Source organism: Anabrus simplex, chromosome 2, assembly GCF_040414725.1.
Source record: "Anabrus simplex isolate iqAnaSimp1 chromosome 2, ASM4041472v1, whole genome shotgun sequence".
In the NCBI taxonomy this organism is placed as follows: Eukaryota; Metazoa; Arthropoda; class Insecta; order Orthoptera; family Tettigoniidae; genus Anabrus; species Anabrus simplex.
This window is the reverse complement of record NC_090266.1, coordinates 320,076,318-320,092,153: the sequence shown is the minus strand read 5'-3', so window position 1 is coordinate 320,092,153 and position 15,836 is coordinate 320,076,318. Positions and strand designations below refer to the sequence as shown.

Sequence of the window (15,836 nt, the reverse complement as noted above, 5' to 3'; positions counted from 1 at the left end):
CCGGGAGTATTTTCGAGTGGCTGAAGAGCTACTTGACAAAACGAATATGTTATGTCAAGTCCGAGGGTTTGATCTCTAACCCCTATGAACCTTCATCTGGTGTCCCACAGGGATCACTGTTAGGACCTCTTCTACTTGTTTTGTTCCTAAATGACATTACTACAGTCGTTCAGAGCAGTGAATGTCTCTTGTACGCTGATGACTTGAAACTATACAAAATCATAGAAGAAGACAGTGATGGTGATTATCTACAAGAGGATCTGAAGCAAATATGCGAGTGGTGTGATAAGTGGTCCCATAAAGTGAATAAATTTAAGTGTGGTGTCATGTCGTTTACCCAGAAATTAACACCTGTATTTTACAGATATAAAATCAGTGGTGAAGGTTTAAATCGTGTGGAGGAGTTTAAGGATCTAGGTGTAATTCTGAGCAACAGGAATGGCTTATCATTTGAGAAGCACATCGATGGTATTATAAAGAAATCTTTCAGACTCCTGGGGTTTATCAAAAGGAATTGTAAAGATTTCAGTAATATTGCATGTGTCAAAACTCTGTTTTGTTTCCTGGTGAGACCCTGTCTTGAGTATGGTTGTGAGGTGTGGCTCCCGTATCAGAAAGGCCACATACACCATCTCGATAGAGTACAGATAAGGTTCATGAAGTGGATTAGTTTCGTATTCCTGGGCATGCCACTCTCTTCAAGCAGGTATGAAGAATTTGTAAACATTCTTGGAATGAATACGCTGGCAATGCGCCGAAAGTGTGCGAACGCAATGTTAGCGATTAAATGCCTGAAGAGTGAAGTGGACTGTCCGGCTATACTGGGGTTGATCCCACTTCATGTTCCAAGCAGACGAACAAGGCAGAAATGTACATTCCACCTACCCAAATGTAGGACGGTAGTGCATGAAAATTCTTGGCTCATGCAAGCCCTTAGGACAGTAAATCAGCTGGAAGGGTCACTCGACATTTTCCACCACCCTTCCAATGCAATTCGTAAAGTTCTTCTCAAGGATGGAACGTGATAATTTTGTAAATTATGTAAATAATCTGTAGAAAACATGTGAATATTTATATCTATTTGTATATTTGTATGTATATTATTTAATTTATTTTTTATTTTACTTAATTATTTAATTTAATTTTTTTCTATATCATCTGTAATTGGGACATCCTGTAGGTGATAAATAAATATATTCTATTCTATTCCATTCAAATCTTCTGCTTCAAGGAGAAATTAGTTAAAACAAAAACAACTTTGATCGTAACTGCTAGATCACAGTACAGTACACACGTGTACCATGCGAGCAGTGCTCGTCACTCCACTGCCCATGATGTTCACTGCATAACGAGCAGTGCTCGGCACTCCAAACTGACAGGTTAATAATACAATGTGTTTTGGATTAAAAACTGGAATTTTGCTTCATAGATATGCTTTTGTTTAATAATATAACAGGTTTTGTTGTGTATTTTGTTTCATGGATATATTTTTCATTAATAATTCAATGCATTTTCCTATAAAAGCTGGTACCATATTTACTCACGTATTAGGCCCCCCTTTTCCCCACTTTTACAACCAAAAATAGTAAAGGGGGTCCAATATGCGATAACCTCAAAATTTTGTGCAGCGAACAAATGACTTCTAGGTTATAAAGAGCTATAAATTGTACGTGTAAACATTCTATAAGTACTATTATTTAACAAACTTAGAATGTATTAAGTTATACTGGCTATTTTCGTCGGAAGGCAGTATTTCTGAACGTATAAAGACAATAAATGGTGAACACGACTTTTAGACCTACGGTACACATAAAAGTCTGTTTTAGATACTCAAATCACGTCATTTGTTACATCTCATTAATTCCTCTGGTGAGGCTGACGTCAGGAAGGGCATACAGCCATAAAAACTCGCTACGAAGATTCGTCTCACTTCATACTCGATCCCGTAGAAGAAAGGGATAACGGTATCGTGCTATCATATAATTAAATATTGATACAAAAGAACTTAATGGCCAGTCATTTGTCTCTGTCAGTTCAGCAGTAGGCCTAGCACACAGTAAACCTGATCATTGCTTTCATTTGAATTATCGCCTTGCGCTGCCAACTTCCCTACCTTGCTATCAGCGTGTCGGCATTCTAAGTGACGTCATCTTCACTGCTATGCTTCATTCCCTTTAAGCCATGCACTGCAATCAAGAGCATACAAGGTCCCGTCTTCTTGAACCTTTTAAAAATAATTTTGTTCCCGACTATAGAGTCTAAACAGTGTAAATCTATTCCCAGATGGTTTCTGATATTCCCAGTTGGTGTATATGTAACAGAAGCCACTCCTTACGAATAAAGCCGAGCTGTAGAAGTTTGGTAGAAGGCATGCCAAACCATCAGCTGATAAATAGCGTATGTTACGAGTTGTACTTCCGAATGTAATACATAATAACTGGAAACATTCTTTTGATAACTGCAGCTGTTGAAACACAGACCCTTATTTTTAAGTACATTTCATGCTTGTTCTCTACATTTATCACATCATGAGATAAGACAGACCCATTGTTTAGGTTAGGTATATTATCGCCCTGATAGTGCCAAAAGTTTGACGGAAAAAATAAATAACAGGAAAATATACCGCATTTATGGATAGATACAGGTGTGGCAGTAATGCGTTTAATTATCATAACGTTTAATTTCGTACGTTCGTTGTCTCTTTTTTTATTAACGCATACCCTAGTATGTTTTGTTTGGCGTCTCCAAAAATCTTTTTTAAGTATGTGGGGACATAAAATTATTATTATTTATTAGGTACGTTGGCGAGGTGGTACAGCTCTTTTTAGACTCACTCCCAGTGGAGGGGAGTTATATGTACTGCTTTTACCGCATATCAACTTTCCTGCCATTTGTAAATCTCTGGCAGTACGGTACCAGGAATCGAACTCAGACCCCCGAAAACAGCAACTAATTGTGTTAACCATTACGCTGGCGGACATTATTAACTACAAATACAGTACTACAGATATAGTATGACTGATGTATGCTTCCAATGCGCGGGTTGGACATGAACCTAGGCCTTTTCATCTATTTGTGCGACGTCATCAGAGCTGCAGTAGACCTACGCTACAGAGGCGGACATTTCTTAACTACAAAACACAGATGTACCACATGGATTCGACGCGTTTTCATTGCGTAGGTCGTACTGACGAAACAATTCACAAATTTGTTCGATATCATCAGAGCTGCAATAAGACTTGTACCCGCTTCGAAGCAGAATCGTCGTCGTTCTCTGACGAATTACGTTGGGGGGTCTTATAGAGGTGAGATTAATTTATTTCATTTTCTTTGCCTCAAAAAGTCAGGGAGGGGTCTAATACACAAGTAAATACGGTATTTTGTTTCATGGATATACTTTCCTTTCAAAATACAGCTTGTTTTGTTATAAAAGCCAGCATTTTGTTTCACGCATATAGTTTTCATACACAAGGCCTCTTCAGTGACGCCTAGGCTAACTATGACAGCTGTTGGTGGAACTGTGGAGGATCAAACGAGCCTTCGGGCTGAATACCCAACACACATACACAATACAATGTGATTTGCAAGAAAAACTGGTATTTCGTTTCATGGACATGTTTTTCCATAAAAATACAATGTGTTTTGCTACACAAACAGGTATTTTATACTCTCCGATCAAATCGACTGTGCGTGTCCCATCACGTAACTCTATTGACGCGACCCTCGTGGGTTAAAGAGGAAATGATCAAGGAAAAACAAAAGCTTAGTTAAAAGGGTCAAGAGTTCCCGTTTTGCATATCAGGGACACCATAACCTTTAATATTTGCCCAATTGGACCCCTTGAAAGCACTAAGGTCCACCATAGAAATGTCTCTAATAGGTACAAGAGGCTCTACCTGCAAGGTTCCTGAAAATGAAGCCTCTTCCCTCTTCCTCTTATTTTTCTTATCATTAATATCGACATCACTGGATGTTCCTGCAGAAATGTCCTCTGCAACACGATGCCTTTTTTCGGAATTACACTCATCTAATTCACTGTGGTCATTGGGGTAAGAACTGCATCGCTCTTCATTTCTAATTGATCCATTTACTTGATTCTTGGAACTGAATTTTTTCTTGCAAGGCTCTTTTTCTTGAACATCAACCTCATATTTATTCTTTTGCGATTTCTCATTAGTGTCACCAGTGTTAAAATGGCTAGACTTGGCACAACGTCCTGTCGTACTTAGCTTATTCTTCAGACTGGAAGGTTTATAGCTGTCTTCACTAACATCACTATAATGACTTTGGCTGGTCATTTCAAACTCATGTTTCTTCTTCCTTTTCTCCTGTTTTCTGTCACTCTTGGATTCAACACACTGAGCATCCAGATTATCACAACCTAATACAATATTTTCATCACTAACACAGACACTGTCATCATCTTTCTTCAAATGTTTCTTCTTCTTTTTCTTTCTTTCGGAGTGGGCTTCAATAGTTTTGCTAGGATCCAAATCAGGGTGCATATTATTCTCATCATTCTGATCTTCCTTCAGCTTTTTCTTCTCTCTTTTGGTATAAGTAGGTTCATGATACATTCTAGAATAGCAATCTGCTACCTCTTGACTACCACTTCTTAAAGTATTCAAGTCACAAATCTGCCCACATCTACAACATTTAATAAAATCAGCTGACTTCTGCTGACGACCATCAGAATCAATGCTTTCTAGTTTCTGGTCAACATATTGTTCATTATCAGAGCTATCCTTTCTTTTACTTTTCTTCTTTACTTTCTGGCTGATAAAATCCACATCATGGTCAATATATTGGTTACTATAACTTTTATCATTATCTACAACACGAGTGTCACTATCCTTAACTTCTAGTTGACAACTAGATCCACAAGCATCTAGATGAGAATTTTCACACAATTCACTACTCCCATCCATACACTCGTAAGGAGACTTCTTTTTTTTCTTCTTCTTTTTACACATACTCTGGCTTTCATCACTGTTACAATTGAGAATATCTTCTGTGGATGCAACATCAACACATCCCATACTCTCAGTATTTTCTCCAACAGTTTCAAACTCATCAGAGGCTTCTAAGGTATGTGTTGTTTGTGTATCAGAATGTTCACTTATTTTCACATGTTGCATTGCATAAGAAGAATCAGCTTGATGTTGAGGCTTAGTTTTATTGAGGGGTTTACCAAATATGCAGGCCAGATCCTTCTCGCTGTAGCGGCTCATATCTTTCCCACGTATGAACTTGGCATAGCTGAAACAGAAAGGAATAATTAAGCTTTGAGAACTGTTAGAAATACATACAATGGAGTTTTTACAGTCACATTACCTGGATGTCACAAAACAAACATTCCAACTGACTGCATATATCGCAGTCAGGAATTGAATTCAGAGGGCTTCCAAATTCCTCTATTCTCCCTCTACATTATGAACTTTATTATTTTAAATCACACTACGTATAATATAAATGGGTGTGTTTTCACATGTTACAGAATGTCAAGTTATGCATGATAGCCTCTGCCACTATATAACTTATTCATTTAAAATATTCTTTTTGTTTCATGTACCAGTCCTGCCTACCAACTGGATGTGAAATCTGTGTGATAAGGCACGTAGGTGTGATGTCAATACTAGCTTACTTCATATAATTGTCAGAGTGCAGCGTAACTCTGTGAGATAATCACAGGCTTCTCAAGAAGGCAACCATGGACTGAAATCCAGCCAACGTAAGTGGGACTTCTGAAATATAGATTCATGTTCCCGCAGTTCAGATTTCCCATAACCGAGCTCGATAGCTGCAGTCGCTTAAGTGCGGCCAGTATCCAGTATTCGGGAGATAGTAGGTTCGAACCCCACTGTCGGCAGCCCTGAAAATGGTTTTCCGTGGTTTCCCATTTTCACACCAGGCAAATGCTGGAACTGTACCTTAATTAAGGCCACGGCCGCTTCCTTCCCACTCCTAGCCCTTTCCTGTCCCATCGTCGCCGTAAGACCTATCTGTGTCGGTGTGACGTAAAACAACTAGCAAAAAAAAAAAAAAAATTCCCATAAAACTATAAGTCTTATAGTTTATAATCACAAGATTACAATAACATTACCTGTAAGTTTGCTTTCTTGCTTGCTGGAATTGACCAGGGAAATATTTTGAGACTCTCTTGGAAATTCTTAATAACTGCCTTTGATAAAGCAAAATACCACTCTATTATGCACTATGCCAGTATTCTTTTACAATATTAAATTCAATGCCATCTGGGGTTGGTAGGAAGGATGAGACCAGAGGTACCCACTGAGACATCCAAACAAATTTTATACTTAAGGAAAAACTTCATGTAAAGAGTTCAACATGGTTATAGAACACACTATCCTATGTGATTTCTATTAATAATAAACTTATATTTTCATTATACTATAGGAGATTTGAATATTTTGTAGTTTTCCAGTGGACACACCTCTGCTAAGCCAAGAGGTAAGAAAATCTTGTTTTATTTATTGTCTGAATTATTTATAGAACACTTGGTCTATTGACAATAGTCAGATAATAATATGCAGAAACTTAATTTGGAACTTTCCTGCTAGAAAGCTCATCTTCAATTCATCTTTATATACATAAAATCATCTTTCTGTTCGTACTTTTTTAATATTAACCTGATACTTGGTCTTTACACCGGACAGGACAAATAACGGCCTACGTCAGGTTCGGCCTAATTTTTCTCTCTTTATTTGCTACAGAGTCATAGATTTTCATGAAACTTGGTATTTAAGTTTACAGGATAAGGGCGAATAGGATCTCAGCTATATACAATTCAAGAAAATTCAGCAGGAGGCTAAAACATAAAAACTGAAGTCTCCCTCTTATGGTTGGTAGTACAGGAAAATTGCTTCAGAATATATTATTTACAAACTTTTCATTTTACACCTTTCTCCAATACAGCAAAAAATAAGGGAATATCAGTGGCAGTTGTGTGAAAGTCCAAGAGCCGATAACTAAATCTATGAGGAGTTGCTATAGAGATAATCCTGAACATTTTAGTGGGGATGTCAACGATAATTCAGAGTTTGACTAAAAAAAAAAAAAAAACTGTGGCCATGTTTTTCAAGATAGGATTTTCAAATTTTTGCACATGCAATAAAAAGATATCAGTGAGTCTAAATACTATATTACAATTAGAAATACTATATAGTGTGGTCAAAAAATTGATATCATTTACAGAAAATCTATGTAACAGAATTGCATCTTTTTTCCATGACCATTGGACATATTACTATGAAATTTGTTGTACATAATGAACCACTTCTAGGGAAAGAAGACAAAGCAGAAAGTTGGCAGGAACATATCCAACAATTGTATCAAGGTAAAGACATAGATGATCTGGTTCTGGAACAAGAAGAGGCTGTTGATGCTGATGCAATGGGAGACCTAATTTTGAGGTCAGAATATGACAGAGCTGTGAGAGACCTAAATAGGAATAAGGGAGCTGGAATTGATGACATTCCCTCTGAATTACTGACTGTCTTAGGAGAAACCAGCATGGCAAGGTTATTCCACTTATTGTGTAAAGTGTATGAGACAGGAGAAGTGTCATACAATTTTCGGCAGAATGTTGTTATAACTATTCAGCATGTGCTGACAAGTGTGAAAACTACCGCATTATTAGTTTAGTATCTCATACGTGCAAAACTTTAACAGTTCATACCTGCCAGCTTTCAAAAAGAGAAATCCAGAAGATCCTAAAGCGGAAAAATTTTAACAACACACGCATGCGTCGCAAAGTCTTGATAATAATATATTGTATTGTCAATTTATTTCTTATAACTGCACTTCAATGAAAAAACCTACCACCTGTTTTCCAGTCATTGACCGGGTCAGGGATGTAATGAATGAATCATATATAGGCTATTATTACGATAGGGTCGCCACTTCCAAAACTGCACTTCAATACGGAACAAAAATGAAATTTACAACTTATAATTAGCAAAGTCTTGAGACATAGTGAAAAAGGATGGCAAGGGGGAAGATTACAAACAATACTAATACAAGTCAAATACATTTTATGATCACCCCTGAAATTAAATACTTACACAAAGTTACATCTTGATGAGTGCTCATCTGTTTTCACTTAACACTGGGAACAGTTCACTCAGTACACAAACAGTGTTTTTTCTGCACTTTAAACTTGCAGGTCACAATATAAATGGCACTGTCAAAATTTAAACTAAACATGTACACTTATTTACAAAATTCTGTCACGTTCACAGTATGCAGGCTATTATCCATCTTCACAGTTTCTTTCTTCAGAAATTCTGGAAGAAAATTACTCAAGTAACATGAACCAGTACTCCTGGTTTTCAAAACCAAAATAGAATCCAGAATTTCATTTGACATTGAGGACCTAAACTGATTTTGGTTCTTTTTCACCAGGCTGAACATACGTTCACACTCAGCATTGCTGTGCGGTAGAGTCAGGACACAAAACATTAGCCTGGATATCCTGTCACTTAGGAACATCATCAGCTCCACGAATGTTCATCAAACAAGCCCATTTGGTGTCATCTGTCAGATTCTCACTCTCAACAGTAGCACAGTCATCAATCTGAAGAGCTACAAATTGGTTCTGAAGCACATTTATTGCATCCTCAACTGACTCACTGTCCTTCCTCGGCCGCAAAAAAGGAAAACTTTCCATAAAGAATTGTACAGAAGAAAACTGGGCATCTTCAATTCTTGAAACATTTGCAACCTTTGCACGTTTCAGTACCTCATCATCGAGAGGGAACTTGTTAATGATATAATCACATGCTGTGCAGAAGTAACCCCTTGCAGATGAAAAGAATGTTGATTTATCTCTATCATTAAGTTTCTTCACAAGTTCATTGTCTCAACGCCAACGACTAGCTCATCATTGTCTCTCTGATTCTCAATAGAATGGTATGGAACTTTTAATAAAAGGGAACTTTTGATCAATTTTGGTTTAACAAATCTGGAAAGCAGCTGCTTTAACAGGTTCGTCATTAGTCTAGTAGTTTATGAATGTGAGGATAAGTACTTTGAAGTGTAGAACTGATATTCTCAAATAAAGGAATGACAGCATACAGGAAGGCACAGTAGCCTATGCCTTATTGAAGCTTGATGAGAGAACCATAAAAAAATTCTTCACGATTTTGAATAATGTTCTTATTCTTTAGCATAGGAGTGTCATATTTTGAGACACATGCAAAATTTTAGGGAGTGACCAATTCTGATTACTCAGTAGCTTTCCTCTTTTCATGGTCCTTGGAACTACCAGGCTCAGCTTTTGGGATTGTAAATGATGTTAATCTACTAGTTGATGCACAATGAGCATTAACAAGCACATAATCTTTAAAGAAATCAAGTAGTGGATCCCACTGCTCTAACAGCCTCTGCAGATACCTTCATAACGATAGCCATCTTGTGCAAACGTGTTTCAGTATCTTCCTCGTTTCTTTGTTGTGAAGCTCTTCGAATTTCTTGGGCGTTCCTTCCTCTTACAACTCTTTCTTAAATAACAGAAGACGTTGACTAATACTTCATCAACTTTAAAAGGCAAACTGTTTGCATCTTCCTCAGCAGCCAAGTTACCCAGTATGAAGACAGATGACTGTGCTTCCCTTAAAGCAGCAGAAACTCCATTCTTCTTTCCAATCATGACTGGAGCATTGTCGAAACAGAATGCTACACAATTTTGAATTGGTATTTTGTAACATTCTAAACTGTGAAATTACCATATTACCAATATTACGTCCCGGTGAATCACCCACCAAACAGGTGACGACAATAGGGTAAAGCGTATCATTACTATTATTGCACCCATCCGTAGCTAGAGAAAATGCTTCACGATGCATGTAACCAAAGAGTTCACTTCTTGAATCCGTAACCATTTCTTTCAAAATGTGTGTGGTTTTAATATGACCACAGCCATATTTTTTGCAATTTCTGAACCTGGAAACTTTTCCTAAATAGAGAACCAGCATGATCGGCAGCAGCTAATGGGATATTATGTTAAATTAAAAACGAGGTGAACAAGCATTCCGCTCTTACTATATCAAGGTCGGCTCCAAAGAGGTAAAATACAGATTAATGTTCTGACTGCCATCCTTAAATTTTGAACCGCGGACGTGTTTAACAGATTTAATGTGATTTACTAATTCTGTTCTTCTTCCGTGAGAAACTTTTGTATCACACGAGCACATGGAACAGAATGAGAATGTTTTGCCTTTCCATGATCATATAAAACAAGGAAATTCAGCACAATATACCTCCCTAAAAGATTGATAATTTCATTTCTTAGTTGAACTCATTACGAACACCACTAAAAATACTAAATAGCTTACAAATTCGTCACACAATTCCATGAGTTTCAGAACTATCACCAATGTTACTCACACCCACACACAAACAAAGTCTTTCAGCTGCTACGAAGCACGACGCAGTTATTAAAGTTGTTATATATAAATTCACAGCCTGCTACTTTTCACTCATTTCTTCTCTTCAAAATTACAGCCTGCTACTTGTTTGGGAACATCTCAGTGAATGAAGTAGCAGTTGAAGTCGAACAGGTGACAAAAGCATGGTGAAAATCGATAATGTGATTATCGATACATTTACCGGTCGAATTTCAAATTCTGCATCTTGTATAACCAACTACTATCAAAAGTCAAACAAATCCAATTTGACCACAGAAAGCAAAAACAGGCGCGGATATTCAAAATCCGTACAATTACGTTCATCCGTACAACCGTAAAACACACTCAAAATCCGTACAATTTACAGAAAAACCGGAACACTTGGCAGGTACGTAACACGTATAATTTACAGAAGTATGGAAGGACAAGTTGAAGCTGAGTTGGGAGAAGATCAATTTGGCTTCAGAAGAAATGTAGGAACACGTGAAGCAATCCTGAATTCACGTCTGATCTTAGAGGATCGAGGTAAGAAGGACAAGTCCACGTACATGGTGTTCGTAGATCTAGGAAAGGAATTCAATAATGTTGATTGGACCAAGTATTTGAGATTCTGAAGACGACTGGGATCAGATACCGAGAACGAAGAATTATCTACAATCTGTATAAAAATCAGTCTGCTGTGATAAGAATCTAGAGCTTTGAAAACGAAGCAGCAATCCAGAAAGGAATGAGGTAAGGCTGCAGTTTGTCCCCCCACTTCTTCAATGTTTATATAGAACAGGTAGTAAAGGAAATCAAAGAAGAATTTGGAAAAGGAATCATAATCCAAGGAGAGGAAATTAAAACCCCGAGATTTGCGATGACATTCTTAGTTTATCTGAGACTGCAGAAGATGTGATACAAATTCTTATAATTTTGTTAGTTACCACCTATTCAATACAATAAAAACATAGTACAAACTTACATATTTATTAAGATGTTTATATGGTACATGTTTTGCTCCTTTTTCGTGAGCATCATCAGCCAACTATCATTCACTTAAGGTTGTATAAGATCACGAAACAATGAAACAAGAACTTGTACAAGAAGTGCAAACAGAACAACAAGTAGTTCTCAAGAGGCTAGGAGTAACACCAAACAATTACGCAGCAGAAAGAAAAATATACCAACAAGCCATTTTGGAACATACGAGAACATTTTAAATCCAATATCACATTAGAAAGTGTTTCATCAACAAGTTTGTTCATGAACAATATTATCCTATTGACAATATAAAATTAATGCCAATACATTTGTATAAATGTTACTCCAGCAACGAGAACAAGTCAAATGTCCATAACATAGATAATTATCAACGGCAGAAAATTGTCAATATAGTTTACGAAGTTTTAACGACAATCATACAAGTTAAGCAACGTAAATCCATACAATTAGCCAGACCTCGAAAGTTTTTTATTTTTTATTTATTTTTTATTTTTTAAACAATTTAAAAGATGTTCACCAGATGAGTTTTGTCAATAAAATGTTAGACTTAGATAGATTTTAGACAAAAAGTTTTAACTTAAAGACATAAATTTATTGTTGTGTGACTTTTAGAATGTTATAAGATTTGTCAATTAGTTTTATAGGAATAATCTTGATCCAAAAGAATTGTTTCATGATCTTATACAACCTTAAGTGAATGATAGTTGGCTGATGATGCTCACGAAAAAAGGAGCGAAACATGTACCATATAAACATCATAATAAATATGTAAGTTTGTACTATGTTTTTATTGTATTGAATAGGTGGTAACTAACAAAATTATAAGAATTTGTATCACAAGTAGATCTTCAATATGGACAAAGAAGATGAAATTTATAACCTGCACTGCAGAAGATCTCGAGAAGTTGTTGAATGGTATAGACGGAGTCTTGGGTAAGGGGTACAAGATGAAAATAAATAAGTCCAAACCAAAAATAATGGAGTGCAATGAAACAAAGGCAGGTAATGCAGGTAATATTACATTAGGAAATTAAGTCTACATGGGTAGTAAAATAACTAACAATGGCAGAAGTAAGGAGGACATAAAATGTAGACAAGCACAAGAAAGGAAGTTTTTTTTTGACCCTCCAAATGATATGAGTCGTTAATACTCATTTATGCCTTTGTGAAATCATAAAGTCGTTATTAACATTATTATTCCTTAAATGGTTGCCTAGCAACATGCATCCAAAAATGAATCGTTAATAACGACTTCATCATTTCATGAAGGCATAAACGAGTCGTTATTAATGACTCATATCACTTGGAAGGTTAAGAAAAGAAATTTGCTCACTTTGAACATTGATATAGGAATTGAAAAGATGTTTCAGAAGACTTTCGCCTGGAGCGTGGCATTGTATGGAAGTGAAACAAGGACAATAACTAGCTCAGAAAAAACAGAAGAAAAGCTTTTAAAATGTGGTGTTACAGAAGAATGCTGAAGGTGAGATGGATAGATCGAATCACAAATGAAGAGATACCGAATCGGTTCGGTGAGAGGCGATCGATTTGGCTAAATTAGACGAGAAGAAGAGATAGAATGATAGGTCACATCTTAAGACACCCAGGACTCGTTCAGGTGGTTTCTGAGGCAAGTGTAGGCAGTAAGACTGGTAGGGTTAGACCAAGGTATGAATATGACAAGCAGATTAGAACAGATGTAGGATGCAGTAGTTATGTAGAAATGAAAAGGTTAGCACACGATAAGCTGGCGTGGAGAGCTGCAAAACAGTCATCGAACACTCAAATCTTTTTTTTTTGTGGCCCTCTGTAAGGAGTTTAGGAACCCAACGTGAGCACAGTTTCCTAAAATTTAGGTCATCAGAAACAACGGGGTGGGCGAGTCGATAATCTTGAACATTTGAGCAAGCACAGAACAGAACCGTACAGGTTAGCAACAGAGCTGCAACTGAGCACCTTTGTTCCCAAGGTATGCCGGCGTCGCAAAAGACTAGTAATGGAGGACCACAAAAAACAAAATATTTGAGTGTTCGATGACGGTTTTGACTCGTTATTTCGAACAAGGTGACAACATGTTAAGTCAGATCGTAACGGGAGATGAAACATGGGTTTCTCATATCACGCCCAAATTGAAGCAACAGAGCATGGAATGGAGACACACACATTCGCCTGTAAAGGTGAAGGCCAAACAGGTTCTCTCCCAGCGCAAGATCATGGTTATCAGAGCAGGCGGCAAGTTTCTATGAAGTGGGAGTTCAAAACTTAGTGGTAAGGTATGATAAGTGTTTAAACAAACTTAGCGGCTATATTGAAAAAGAGTAAAGTATGTAGAATCTGCAAATAAATATGGTGTGTTGTTTGCAATTCCAACTCTATTTTCTTCAACTTTTTTTTTTTTTTTGCTATTTGTTTTATGTTGCACCAACACAGGTAGGTCTTATGGCGACGATGGGACAGGAAAGGCCTAGGAATGGGAAGGAAGCAGCCATGGGCTTAATTAAGGTACAGCCCCAGCACTTGCCTGGTGTGAAAATGGGAAACCATAGAAAACCACCTTCAGGGTTGCCGACAGTGGGGTTCGAACCCACTATCTCCTGGATGCGAACTCACAGCTGCGCGCTCAAATAATTTCATACACCCAATATTTTTTACAGTTTGAACAAGCACCGGAGACATTTATAGCACTGCACAGAAGTTCTAAACCTCTTATTCTAAATCCAGAAAACAATAGCTGTGTATCACACACAGTTTTATTTTAATCTTGAAGTGCCGTGTCAATTTTTGATGATTATAAAGAAGGGAGATTATGTTCTGATGTTACTGTTACTACATTTGCTGCCTTGGTATAACGGTTACCACAAAACTTTCTCTTCTTATAGACTTTATTTACTCTCCCCATATTATAATACCAATTTCATTCACTAACCTCACAGAGGACAACCGACCGACAGACCCACCCACTCGTTTTCCATATCATCTACTGTTATCTGCTGAATTCTGGTGGCAGAACAATGAACTAGAAATATACAGATAGAGAAGAAGGAGCAATTTAAGCCATAGATATGCACAAGAGAGTTGTTTATGAGCTTACAGGAATTCTGAATTCAACAGCAACAGAGTAAGTTGAAACTTGGTGCAACACATTCGCGCGCACACATGAACATTAAAATTGTTCACCCACTTCTAGACAAGATATCACCATGAAACTCTGACAAGATGAAACAAACATTATAAACAATCAAAAAGCACTATCTCCAAAAAATCAAATTTTTCACCCCCTGCCTTAAAGACTTTGTATATCTGTCTGTACTTTTTGAATATTGACCAGATTCTTGATATTTATACTGGAAAGAAGAGATCAAATCAAAAGCAGTAACAGTGAAACTAGAATGGGCCAGAGAAAGCCGGGAAGCAAGTACATCACCCACTGACAGGGAGAAGGTCTGCTTACGTGCTGCAGAATCTCAGGAAGAACCATGAGGGGGTCGACAAAAATGTAATCGTGCACGTGCTAATTGATTGTTCTGGCAATGATTTGTGGCAAAAGAGCAGTATTATAACACTGCAGGGTGTTCAACAAATTAGCTCAAATAATTTTAAAAGCTGTTCCTCTTGTTCTATACTAATACTATAAAGAGAGAACGTTTGCGACTATGTTTGCACATGGATGATAATCTCAGGAACCACTTAATCTCCTTCTTGGTCTTTTTCCAATTATACTGGGGCCGATACTACATGTGCACCTGGCCCAATTTTATGACTGGAAGGCCTTCCTGGCTTCAACACTATCAGGAGGGATGTATTCACTACTGTGTGCCTCTCTGGCGGTCAGAAGTGTGATGTGATGTGTTGTGTGGATATGAAGAGGGAGCGTATTAAGACGGACACAAAGACCCAGTCCTTGACCCAGAGAATTAACCAGACATGACTAAAATCCCCAACCTGGTTTAGTAAAAAACCCGGGGGATCCTCTGAAGCGAAGCCCAATATGCTGACCACTCAGCTGGATGGAAACTAATCAATCACTTAAATTAATTTTTTTTTTTGCTATTGGCTTTACGTCGCACCGACACAGATATGTCTTATGGCGACAATGGGACAGGAAAGGGCTAGGACTGGGTAGGAAGCGGCCGTGGCCTTAATTAAGGTACAGCCCCAGCATTTGCCTGGTGTGAAAATGGGAAACCACGGAAAACCATCTTCAGGGCTGCCGACAGTGGGGTTCGAACCTACTATCTCCCGAATACTGGATACTGGCCGCACTTAAGCGACTGCAGCTATCGAGCTTGGTCTTAAATTAATTCCTTCACCATAACAGAGCTTATTTCTTCCAGGTAATTATAGGCTATATATAATAATGCTAGTCTATCTGGGGTGCATGCAATTTAAATAAAAATGGAGGAAGTTGACAAATTGTATCTGGAT

At 37.5% G+C, this 15,836-nt stretch overlaps 1 protein-coding gene across 5 annotated transcripts in view; it reads right to left on the bottom strand.

Moving 5' to 3' along the window:
- LOC136864096 (G patch domain-containing protein 4) overlaps positions 1-15,836 on the bottom strand; it is a 98,972-nt gene that overhangs the window by 35,487 nt on the left and 47,649 nt on the right. For 3 of the 5 annotated variants that reach the window (XM_067140663.2, XM_067140666.2, XM_067140667.2), the window contains one exon: positions 3,379-5,259. In XM_067140663.2, coding sequence (XP_066996764.2) covers positions 3,777-5,259 — 1,483 coding nt within the window. In that variant the 3' untranslated portion in view covers positions 3,379-3,776. Of the gene's footprint in view, positions 1-3,378; positions 5,260-15,836 lie in introns of those variants that run through there. The other 2 variants (XM_068226164.1, XM_067140664.2) reach the window with 2 other exon arrangements.